This window comes from Phycodurus eques, chromosome 2 (assembly GCF_024500275.1).
Source record: "Phycodurus eques isolate BA_2022a chromosome 2, UOR_Pequ_1.1, whole genome shotgun sequence".
Lineage (NCBI taxonomy): Eukaryota > Metazoa > Chordata > Actinopteri > Syngnathiformes > Syngnathidae > Phycodurus > Phycodurus eques.
Window position 1 is genome coordinate 39,312,754 of NC_084526.1, and position 13,060 is coordinate 39,325,813.

Here is a 13,060-nt window from a genome sequence, read left to right on the forward strand (position 1 = left end):
TTATAGACACTCAGGCACCAAAAAAAAAATACATCTTTCAAAACATCGCTGACTAAATCTTTCACAAGTCAATTAAAGAAGTTCAGTTTTATTTGAATATTAATTTAGTTTTAGCATGACTCCAATTATATTAACAATGTTGCAAAAACTATGCTTATTTTTGCTCGAGTAGTTGCTAGCTGTGTTAGCTGCTATGCTAACCGGGCAAGAACAAACTTAGCAATATAATAAAAACCAATAAAAACGTTAATACTATTGTATTTTTCTGATATAATTATCAGGGTTGCGCTGGGTTGAGTGACACGCTTCATTACAGCTTAAAAGATTGAAAAAAATATGAAAAGTAAAAAAGATTACTTTGTTAGGTCTCCATGGTCACAGCAATTAGCTTGATGATGTCATTTCTGATGAGACATGTAGCTTACTTTTTTCTCTTCCTCTACATGGCTATACATCTTTTAGTAAGAAACAGGGTTGCTAGACACAACCTCGGAGTATAATTACTACTATTTAAAGTATGTCTTTGATCAAACAAAATGTTTGACCAATTGACAAGGGTGACATATCAACAAAATCCTACCCCCCCCCCCCCCCCCCCCCAAAAAATATGATACAAAACTCATTTTAGCTATTTGTAAACTGAGCTTTGGGGTGCTCGAGCTATTTGCTATTTTAAACAATACTCAGGAAACATTTTTACATTTTTATGTTTCTGTATTCTGGGCATGGATAATTTTAAGTTTCATAGTCTTTTTTTTTTGTCGTTATCTATGGAGGTTGGAAAAAGTAACGAGCCCAGGTTGATAAAAGTAAGGAGTAGAAAATGCAAATATCTGTTTTCGAATGTAGTAAGAACGAAGTAGTTGTACTTCGTTACTTCTCACCACGAGATTTTGATAATTCATACGGTCGTCGATAAATGACCGACTGACCCACAGTCGACCGAGCGAGGCTTCGGGGGCGATTAAGCCGAGATGATGTGCGTCCTCGCCCGCTACCCGGAGCAGCATCACCCGCTGAGAGGGAGCAGCGTGTCTCTGTGTTTGGCGGAGGGATACACGAACCCCACATGTCATCTTGGTGCTGAGGCACTCGCACAGCAAAAATGTCTGCCTCAGGGAAACTCTAAGTGATACAAATAGAGCATATTTCCCACTGCTATTGCCGTTTTAAGGCACATATAACGCGTGTCGAGGCGTACTGCGACCAGGCGAGTCTTCACCAGATCACCCTAGTCAGGATTGCACTCGGAAAAAAGGTAAGATATCAGGAGGGACTCGTGCGAAATGGGTTCGGACCTGTGAAAGAAGTTGAGAGTTGAGGAGGACTGTAATTGTGTCTTGTGGTCTGCTGCCGAGATTTCACATTGTCGCTCGTTCATTTCCCTCTATGTACATTCGAAGAAGAGTGGATTTGTGTGTCACTCGCTGGAAGGAGACGTTTTTCTGTCAACTAAATGTACAAAAAAAAAAAAAAAAAAAAAAGCGCACTGGCTAGCTCGGTCCAATCCTTCTGAAGTCGTACTGTAATTGAGGCTAGCGTTAGCAACTTGGCAATGTTACTTGTTACTAACCCTATTAGAACGTTCCTTTCTAAAATATTTAAATACACAACTCCAGTATGTGTTCAGTTTAAAACGCCTGTGTCTTTGTAACAACATGCAGAGTGATGATGAGAGGATATGCATGGACGCGATGCTGCTGCATGTCTTGTCTTTAATTAACATGGTGAATGCATTGATTTGAATGTGCATAAAATGTCTGTGTATTACTTATAACGCACCAATATTCTTCCCCTTATTGTGCACCCACAACACAGCTGTAAAAATACCTGAAATGTCATTATTTCACCCTGAAATGTGATCTTCAAAATACACAAAAATGTAATTCTTTTGTACAGGTTCTGCAAAGTTCACGTACACTGAAGTGGCCCAGGATCAAATTTGAAATTTAGCTTTACCAGTGTGTGTAAAAAAGAAAAACGGTGGGACTCTTGAAACTGTACAATTCATAAATGTGTGTCTGTGTGTTTTTTTTTTTATGGGGTAGTGTTTAAGAGGGAGTCCCCAGAACTGTCTGTGCTTCCACTACATTTGCACAGGTTCCAGCAGAAACGTGCACCTGTTGGTCTTTGAAAGGTCATTGGGAATCTCAAATCCGTAAATGAGTCCAAGTCATGTACAGTGGACCCCTGCATATTTGTGGTGCGGCATTTATGAATTCACCTATTCATTGATTTATTTTAGTTTTTTAAACCTTTCCCCATCATTCGCGGAAAAACTCACCTGTGCAAGAAGTTGTCCGCTCAACCAAACAGCCACGCCAGAAGGCAAAAGGTCCGCTTCCACTCCCCGACTCACTCATCCAATCACAAATCGACAGCAGCCGAGTTCGATCGTACACTTTATTGTATAATGTGTTCGTATTGTTGATTATGAATACAAAACATATTTATTACTTGATTAATCAATGGAATAATCAGTTGAATACTCAGTTCTAAAAATATTCGATACCTGCAGCTGTAGTTTCAACTATTAATATAAGTAGTTATAATCACTTTTAGAGGAGCGTCAATTATTTGCGGTAATTCGCTATTCGGACTCGGGCTCAGTCTCTTTCATCTGTCCACTCTAATTTCTATTTTCGTGGGACTGTGGCGACATTGCCCATGGGGGTGCCTGCAGCAGTCCACCAGTTTTGCACAGGTTCGTGTAGAAACATGCACCTTGGTTTTTAAGGGGTCATCTCGCAACAGTGACCGAGTAAAACAGCTTGAGAATGATGAGATGCACTAAACATAAGGAACAGAAGTCAAACAGAGGTCAGAAGGTAGTCATTTTTTTTATTAAAAAATGAGTGGTGTTAAGCATACACTTTCCCTTTTCTCTGAAACGTTGATTATTTATTATCCATGTATTAATGTCAGATAGGCTATTAATACAGTATGTTTAAAAAAAAAAAATCAGTAGTGCACAGTTTGATAGACAGTTGTTATGAGGATGTCAAAAATTACACAGAACATACTATGTGTGCATGGAAAATGAACGGTACTTTGTGTAAGGGTTAACAAAACAAACCAGCAGTGTGATGTGACCTGATGGGAACGTGTGTGTGTGTGTGTGTGTGTGTGTGTGTGTGTGTGTGTGTTCCCCTCCAGGTCTCAAACTCGCCAGGATGAATCCTCAGCAGCGGATTGCCGCTCTCGGAACAGACAAGGAATTAAGCGACCTCCTGGATTTTAGTGCGGTAGGATACACTTTCCAGTCTTTTTGCCGCGTGCGTGTCTCTCTCAGAGGTGTTCCCACTTGAAGCATATCTCATTCATCATTGACGATTGTGGTCCCTGATTCTTAGCCTGCTCCTGAACTGCAGCACTTGGAAACCTGGGGGATATGTTGATTTCTGTTTCATTTAGTTCACATTCATTTTCACAGATGTTCTCTCCACCTGTCAACGGAGGGAAAAACAGGCCAACGACACTCGGAAGCAGCCAGTTTAGTGCATCAGGTAAGATCCACCAGTGACATGAAGTGTTGTGCAGTCTCACACATACGGTCTGCTGTCTGTAATTTTACGGCCACTGTAGAGGGCTGGAAGAGCTTGAAATCGATCTTGAAAGTGCTTGAATTTTACTTTGAAATGAGTGCATCAACTCTGACTTTGAATTGAATCCCATTTCAGTAATATAAGCCAGGTTGTTTGCTTATCAGAAATAAAAGTGGGCCAGTATAGAATAGGCAGAGGAAGAGAGCGATTGAGGTGAAAAGTAATATGTGCCGTAGATGAGTGCTAATATTATTTAAAATGTTATTTAATATTATTTAAGGGCTATGTAGATTGCACCCATCACACTGGGCCAGTGATTGAATGGGTAGGATAGGTAAGAGGCTGTTGAATTCAGATACAGAAGATGCGGACTTCGATGGATTTGTGACAAAAGATGAATAAAAAAATAATGTGAGTCTATTTTTAAATACATAGTAGAATAAAGCTCTACCAAACTCACTGTTTTGCTTCCGTTACCTTGTTTTAGCATGCGCCGAATAATACGGTGCGCCTTATGTATGGCTTAAGTACAGAAATAGACCCATCAAACATGCCGGGTTCCCTCTCGTACTCGTTGGAGTCAGTCTCATTGCCGGGTGGCTGTTCAGCAATGATGCCAGCTTTTGCGAAAGCTCGGACAACAGTCAAAGCAGATACCTTACTTAGCCCAGGCATCCACAATCCATTCACATATGGTGGCGTAACTCGCCAGTCTTAGTAAAGGTGTGTTCGCCGTCTCTCATCCATCGGTCCCACGCCGCTCGCAACTTCACTTTGAATGCCCTGTTTACACAAATATCCAGCGGTTGGAGTTCGCCGGCAGTTGCTGCGCCCCGTTTTGTTCTTGCGCGGATGGCGAGATGGCGCCTTTTCATAAAACGAAAGCCCCAAAGAAGGACCTCCTTGAAAGTGTTCGATCTTCATGTCTTGTGCTATCGTTATTGCCTTCAGTCGAATGGTGACTGTAGAAACGCTTCTCCCGGCTGTTCTTGTGCTTGATTTTGAATTCTCTCGTGGCTGCTCTATTCCCATTTACAACCACGGTACTGATAGCCTGTAGTTTGAATTGTGCCTCGTAAGCATGTCTCTTCGCTGATGCCATTTTCGGGGGTCCTTAGCCAAACAAATGTTGTTTAGCTAGTGCAGTATACCTACCGGAGGCTTGGCGGAGGTAAGCGTACGTACTGTGCGCGGGTTTACGTAATGTTCTCTAATTGGTTTATCGCTGCCAGCGTACATAGTGTACGTATTACGTCCCTATGTCGGCGGGAAAAAGCTCCGACAGTCAATGAAGCGCAGCGCTGACCAAACTCGCACAACATTTTACAGATTTTGGAACTCAGCGCACACATAAGGCGCACTGGGTTAAAAGGCGCACCGTCGATTTGTGAGAAAATTAAAGGCTTTTAAGTGCGCCTTATAGTGCGGAAAACACGGTATATACAGCGGTGCTTTGAGATATCAGTAACTCGACGAGATAAAAGCCATTGTTCTGTCTATTTTTCTGCTTTGACTTGAAAGCGCAGACTTGAGGTAAGTGCGTTGTGTGGTGGCAGTTAATGCAACTCGCTTCACAATAAGCTACATTTAGATAAAAAGAAGTGTTCTTAAAAAAGCTGTTTATTACCCTTCTCAGTTGAAGTTCAGACTCAAACTAAACATAAAACAAAGAGAATTACTCCTTGTGTATTTAAGACAACAACAGAGTTTAGCATTTCAGTCCGCTAGCTTATTGCTAACTCTATAATGGCATCTATGTTGCGGTGCTGTAACCAATTAAGCAACGGATTGAACACAAAAAGTACAGCAATACATGTAGATAGACTAATATTACTGCTGTACTGATGGTCTTAGATTAATATTACTGCTGTACTGATGAGCTTAGAGGATTTGTAAGATCTCAATGAACTTTATAGCCGTCTGTGTTATACTGCCCGCAGGTGGCCAAGGCGGGCACATCAGAAAGCAGCATAATGGCCATTCAATTAATGCACTAGGATTAAAACAGTTTATTTTAAATTGTATTTAATTATATCATGACTAAAGAACAATATTATGGACAGCGATTTTTCTTCATTAAAATATAAAATAAACGTTTTTTGTTTTTTTGGGGGGGGCAGGATTTAATGGAGGATTTAATGGCATTTCCATTCATTTCAATGGGAAAACATGATTTGAGATATGAGTGTTTTGAGTTATGAACATGGTCACGGAATGAATTAAACTCGTATCTCAAGACACCACTGCACCTTATTGATCCTGCTGGAAATTATGGTGTAAAAGGTTAAAAAGGTAAGACCACAAATAAGATTACTACACACGATCATAGTTTTTTTAGTTAATCAGATTATGTCTGCCTGCACAAACAGTCATTAATTCTCCAGAAATTATATCGCTTGTGATTTTGGACCACTTTAACTGACAAAGAAGTTAGTGCGTTGTTTGTTTTGAATAAACAGAGGTCGGATTACGCTTCCTCACCGTGAATGCGACAGGACATTTAACGAAAGTGCATGTATTGTGTGACGCCAGAAGAGAGAGTCAACAAAACAAGCATTATGTTTTCTGAAAGCATGTTTTGTGTGTGCCCACAAAGCCTTGTTGTCCTCGGTTATCTGGGAAATGAAAGACACACATCGCAGTGGAACTGAACAAAAAGACAGAGGCGGGAGAGCAGAGCTGTCATCCGTGAAGTAAAATGGGAGGATGCTTTTTAGAACACCTTGTCCCTCCTCGGGAAAGCAAATGAAGACGCTACTCCCTACACACAGAAATCCCTTATTTTAAGATCCAGGCTGGAAACAACTCACTGATAAAGATGATGCCAGAGGATTCCCTCTCAGAAAGCCTCAAACGATATTCCTTGATTACAATTAGCCTGCTAACAAATGGCTACTTTTGACCAGTCTGAGCTCCAGGCTGCTTACATGCACAACATGCCTGAGGTGAATCGTGCAACAAAAAATGAGCTACAAGCTATGGGAATGTTGTGTGTGTGTTTGTGTGTACGTGTGTTTGTGGACGCGTGTGTGCATGTTTTTTTTTGTGTGTGAGAGAGATTAGCTTTACCCCTCCCCCACACGACCGGAGTCAGAATTGAAGGAATTCATCATCGATAAATATCTTAATCTTATTTGGGTTGTTCAAAACTGGACTTCCCAAGAGAAAATATTCAATGTAGGGATTATGTTGCCGGAATATATGTACAGTGAAACCTCCAAAGCCAAACGCCCTGAAAATCAGTTGCCTCAAAAGTCAAACATAAATTGGAGTTCAAACCATCATTATGTGTGACTAGTGTTCGCAAGATGCTAGCAAATCTAAGCTATATACACTCTGCATGTAGGGTTTGGGTAAAAATATCAATACCAGTACGGAACGCTCTGTTCTGTATAAAATGATTTTTAATTGAAATGGGTCTCCTTCACTCACTTTGCGTTTGCACACATTTGTGCTTAAATGGAGTGTACGCACGTTTGACGCACAAAACTGTGACTCATCAATATGTTTGTACTTGAATTTTTGCATACTCTGTGAACAAATTTAGAACCCCTTCAGACCATGCGTAGTGATCGGCTTTTGAAAAATCATCAAACACATCTTTTACCCCAGATGCACAACGTACTGAAACTACAGTCATTTATAAAAATAATAAGAAGAACTTTAACATTAATAAATAACTCTGAAAAGGACACTTATCATCTCTTCACAAACAAAACTACTGTATACTATCATATAAATGTTTTTTTTTAAATAATATACAGCATAATACCTTGAAAATTAGTTGAAAAGTTTGACATACTGTCAAAAGCATACTGCTAGCCTTGTCGTTGGCTAGCCAGACGCTGAGCTGCACTGTATTTGTTTATGGAGCAGCATAAAGTTAGACCACAATATATCGTGAGCCTATACTTCCTGTCCCTTACATAATATGATGAAATAGGAATACGGACACATGCACTGTGAGACCCGTCTTTTACACAGTGGTGCCTTGAGATAAGAGTGACCCGACCAATGAGTTTTTCGAGATAAAAGGCGTTGTTTGGCAGATTTTTTGCTTTCACTTAGAAGCAAAAAAAATTGATTCGAGCGCTGCATGGTGGCAGTGAACTCAACACTTACTCAGATTTCTCCAAAAGCAGCAGTTCCAAATCTTAAATAAGAGGCTTGAAGCTGTTTAATGCCGCTCCCATTTTAAAGTTTATTGTCAAATTAAATGTAAGAATGCAGGAGAATTACACTTTGTGTATTTAAAACAACCTTACAAATTTGCCTTCGGCTAGCTTAATGCTAACACACAATGAAAACTGCAATTGAGAGGCTAACAAATAGCAAAAATAGTCGTACCCTTTAAGCAACAGATATTTGATCACAAATGATGCATCAACACTTGTAGACAGACAATATAACAATACTCACAGGCATACATTCTTTATCATTGCGAAACAACTAATATTATCGCAGTGTGCTGAGTCACTTACAGTAGTTGTGAAAGTCTTCTTTGTTTGCATCTTCTTGACTGTATTGTGCTGCCTCCCGGTGGCCAAGTCATGCATCCTAAGGAGTCAGTGAATTAATCATAATGCACAGTTTAATTCTTTACATTCTATTGAATTGTACTATAGGTGTTATAAAGTGCAATATTACAGAGTGCTGTTTTCCTGTTTTTACATTTCACACATTTTTGGGGGGATGGCTTGAATTAATGAATGACATTTCCATTTATTTCAGTGAGAAAAGATTATTTGTGATTGTTTTGCTTTACAAGCGTTCTCACAGAAATATCTTAAGTCACCACTGTATTTTGGTTACCACTTGGAGGTTATCAATATGGATACCCACTGGTGTTAAGTAGTGATAGAGTAATTTTATTACAGTCAATGACATAATTGGGGGCAATGGTTTCGTGGTGTGAGTGTAACCTTGCTGTCATGAGAGTCATAATATCCCTAAGTACCAAGATATGTGAGTCACTGATGGTGTAGTGGTACACTCGCCTGACTTTGGTGCAGGCAGCGTGGGTTCAGTTCCCACTCAGTGATGGTGTGAATGTGAGTGCGAGTGGTTGTCCGTGTCTATATGTGCCCTGCGACTGACTGGCGACCAGTTCAGGGTGTAGTCCTCCTTTCGCCCAAAAGTCAGCTGGGATAGGCTCCAGCGTCCCGTGACCCTAACCAGGATAAGCGGTGTTGAAAATGGATGGATGGACCAAGATATGTGTTTAAATATATTGGGACAGCTTGCCATAGGGGAAAAGAGTACTTTCTGCATAAAATTATGATGACAAAATAAACTGCTGAACCTCCAAAGCATATCTGGCCAACCGTGAGTACATCCCTCCTGCAGCCGGCCTCCGATTTGTGCTCCTGTGTTTGTGATCCTCAAAGAGAGAAGAAGGGCCGACATAAGTGATTGTGAACATAAGGCGAGGGAGTGTGCAGACAGGTGTGGAAATTGCCTGGAATGAGAGTTTGGACTATTGCGTCTCAGCTGGGCATAGCCAAATAATTGAGGCAGAGCGTAACCGGCAAGACATGCCACAGAAAGATGTATTGGAAAAAAATATATATTTCCAGGGCTTTTGACAGGGATTCATCGCTTCTCCCTTCCAGCTGTGTTGATGATGAATGTTTATGGAGCCATTGACTCGTCAGTATAGTTGCTACTGATGAATGACTTGTGAAGCTTGCTTGCTAAAGATGCTGAGACTATGAACTGTAATGTGATAGGAGTCTATTTTCAAACTGGTTACACATGACCTTGACTTATTTGATGACATGAAGAAGAACTAAAATATCAAATTGATAATACTGTACTTGATGCAATATTCCATCTGTCTATCCATTTTCTTCCACTTATCTGAGGTCGGGTCATCCGGAGCCTTTAGGAACTCAGGGCGAATCTCATCTACCCCCAGGGCTCTGCCACCGAGGAGCTTTTTAACCACCTTGGTGACCTCAACCCCAGAGATAGGAGAGCCCACCTCAGAGACACCACACTTTGCTTCCTCATGGGAAGGCGTGTCGGTGGACTTGATGAGGTCTTCGAAGTATTCTCACCACCGACTCACAACATCCCGAGTCAAGGTCAGCAGTGCTCCATCCTCACTATACACAGTGTTGATGGTGCACAGCTTCCCGCTCCTGAGATGCCAGATGGCGGACCAGAATTTTCTCAAAGCCGTCCGAAAGTCGTTCTCGGTGGCCTCACCGAACTCCGAGTTTCGGCCTCAGCGACCACCCAACTTGCATTCCGCTTGGCCATCCGGTACCCATCAGCTGCCTCAGGAGTCCCACAGGCCAAAAAGGCTTGACCGCATTCCCTCACTGCTGGTGTCCACCACCGGGTTCGGGGATTGCCACCACGACAGGCACCGTCTACCTTACGGCCACAGCTCCGGTCGGCCGCCTCCGCAATGGAGGTGCGGAACATGGTCCACTCGGACTCAATGTCGTCGTTCCCGCCCCCCCCGAGAAGTGGATGAAGAGGTGGGAGTTGAAATTCCTTCTCCCAGCAGACCGTCACAAAATGTTTGGACCGGCATCTTCCCCCACCATCGGAGCCAATCACCACCAGGTGGTGATCAGTTGACAGCTCCGTCCCTCTCTTCACCCGAGTGTCCAAGACACACGGCCGCAAGTCACGACCACAAAGTCGATCATCGAACTGCGACCTCGGCGTCTCTCACCGTGGGCAACTCCAGAGTGGCAGAGAGTCCAACCCCTCTCAAGAGGACTGGTACCAGAGCCCAAGCCATGTGTGGAGGCGAGCCCGACAATATCTAGTCGGAACTTCTCAACCTCACACATCAACTCGGGCTCCTTCCCTGCCAGAGAGGTGACATTCCACGTGTCTAGAGCCAGCTTCTGTAGCCGAGGTTCGGAATGCCAAGGTCCCCGCCTTCGGCCACTGCCCAGCTCACACTGCACCCGACCCCTATGGCCCCTCCCACAGGTGGTGAGCCCATGGGAAGGGGGACCCACGTTACCCTCTCGGGCTGTGCCCGGCCAGGCCCGTGCAGGCCCGGCCACCAGGCGCTCGTCTTCGAGCCCCACTCCAGGCGGGCAAGGGAAACCTACATCCAATTGTTTTATCCACCATAGGGTTCTTTGGAGCCGTGCTTTGTCTGGTCCCTCACCTAAGACCTGTTTGCCATGGGTGATCCTACCAGGGGCGTGAAACCCCAGACAATTTAGCTCGTAGCAACACACAAACCCCTCCACCACGATGAGGTGACGGCTCAAGGAGGGGTGATGCAATATTGCTAAGTCAATTCGCTAGACAATGGCCCTCAGGGTCTATTTCCATTCATTGCTCCACGAATTTGGCTCCATTTCTTTTCCCCAGCAGGCTACATGCATTTTTGGATCTAATGCATGATTACAGTTTCACTGAAGGTTTGTGGGATGGGTATTGTATTACTTTTCACAGCATCTATGATTTATTAGGCAATTTTCTGTTTGAAGACAAAGTTAAATTATATATATTTTTTTCTGAAGTATAGAATATAACATCAGGGACAATCTATAACCTGGTGAATGTCGATTCACTGCCATCTCTGCAGGTACCGTGAGCACAATATTGCCTCAAGCAACACAAACAATCAAACATATTTTGCTGACTGTATCGCCCAAATCAGGTTTATTTTTTTTTTAAATCAAATATGTGTTTCAACATTTGCCAGATGGTCTACCTGCCCAATTCCGAGTTATTGATTTTATTTATTTATCTGTTTGACTTTCAAACATAAAAGTTAACTTTCATTTTGAAATCGGTTTGAGTGTCTCAACACTCGGCTTTGTGTGTTGTCACTTGGCGTACATCAGTAGCACTTGAAATGCAACATTTATTGTATTTGACACCTTATGACACCTTAAGGCCTGCCACACACTGCGCGATATGGCCTAAACCAAATTGAAGTGACGTGCAGTGTGTGGGGCTCAGCCACTAGTTTTCATGAGTGGACAACCATCGGCTACTAGCTTTGCTTTGATTCATAATTTGAATCGCTGTCAAATGGCATCGCAGTATCGCAGATGTAATAGCCAATGAAAAATGCACATGAGCTTTCACAAAAAAATACGTTTCTGGATACTAAGCATTAAGCAAGACCCAGCAGGCGAAGCTGTACCAATACAATTATATATTGTAAACAGTATAGTGTTTTGCAATAATACTTAGCTGTCTTTATAATTTCATATGTACCTGTAGCTCGAAAGCAAAGCGTGGGAAGTCTCTGTTGCTGGATGGCACAGGTGCAGTCAGAGAATGGGGGGGATCAATTTTTGCCAACAATTTCTCAAAATATACTATACATGATCGCTCATTTACAGTTGCTCGTTTCGTCGTTTTGTGAAAATGTGCTTCCTTCTTGACAATTACACCATGTTTTTGTGGTTCAGTAAAAAAAAAAAAAGTACAAGTAATAAAAAATAATACAGTACTGTATATTGTATGTAGAGCCTCAAAAACAGATACAGGGTTGCAGTTTTTCCAGTGCAGCGCGGTGGTAGACGTGCAGTGCTCAATCGCTTGGTGTGCGGGTGTGACTCACAAACTGCAAAGTTTTTGCAATGGTCCACTTCAGTTGCTTTCGGCCGTGGGCCTAAAACATAGTTTTCAAGCTTTTAGAAAATGATATTGCAGGCTAAAATTGAATTTTTTTATGTTAAGTCTTTCGAACGTGCCACATGCCAAATTTAATAATTTGACAATTCTGAACCACGACTCACCATCCCTACACCATACACTTTAGTTCTTGTCCTGTGCATACATAGGTGCAGATAGCTAGACCTTATGCCAGTATACCGTAGAGTAGATGAGGCCATGTTCTTCATAAATTTACTTAATTTACAGTATTTCTGCCAGCAAAGATGATCTTATGCTCAAACTTGATCTATGGGAAGTTGGAAAGCGCGTACTGCATAGACCTAGTACAGGTGCCACAGGCTGTCGCTGTGCAGGATTCAGGCATATGCACATTGAAGCACATGAGTAATCTTGACTTGTTGACTGAGTTGTTTGTCCTCCCTGGACAGGTATGGATGAGCGGAGCAACCAAGCATCTTGGGCCCCAGGTGGCGAGTCCAGTCCTTCGTACGAACCCTCCCGGGTAAGATAACCGGCACCTTAATGCCTCTGAATGCCCTTTCTGCTCTACAGCACATCATTTAACAGTCATCACGCGGAGGTGGTAGACTGACCAGTGAATGACCTGTAGTAGACATACTGTGTTATTCTGTGAGTGGGAGACCTGGTTGATTGGAGGGGGCATGTATCAATGTTTACACCGCCCCCAAAAGAAAAACAGGACTTTCATTTGAATTTTAATAGAGCAATAATTCTTTAAATGGAAGCTAATATGCTTAAGTGAAAGTAAATGCATTTAAAGGTCCCATGCCATCAGATTTTTAAAAATTCTTTTTTATAATCTTTCATTTCCTTTTATTGGGTTTGCAAGATAATTTGGGTTGCAAATGCCCAAAAGCCATTTTTCAAGCTATTCTAGTGGTCTT

At 42.2% G+C, this 13,060-nt stretch overlaps 1 protein-coding gene across 4 annotated transcripts in view; it reads left to right on the plus strand.

The window, feature by feature from the left end:
• Positions 1 to 1,099: 1,099 nt before the first annotated feature.
• Positions 1,100 to 13,060, plus strand: part of tcf12 (transcription factor 12) — a 98,520-nt gene continuing 86,559 nt past the window's right edge. For all 4 annotated transcript variants that reach the window (XM_061670625.1, XM_061670627.1, XM_061670629.1 and 1 more), the window contains exons 1-4: positions 1,100 to 1,258; positions 3,157 to 3,245; positions 3,434 to 3,506; positions 12,584 to 12,657. In XM_061670625.1, the coding sequence (XP_061526609.1) occupies positions 3,174 to 3,245; positions 3,434 to 3,506; positions 12,584 to 12,657 (219 nt within the window). In that variant the 5' untranslated portion in view covers positions 1,100 to 1,258; positions 3,157 to 3,173. The remainder of the gene's footprint in view (positions 1,259 to 3,156; positions 3,246 to 3,433; positions 3,507 to 12,583; positions 12,658 to 13,060) is intronic.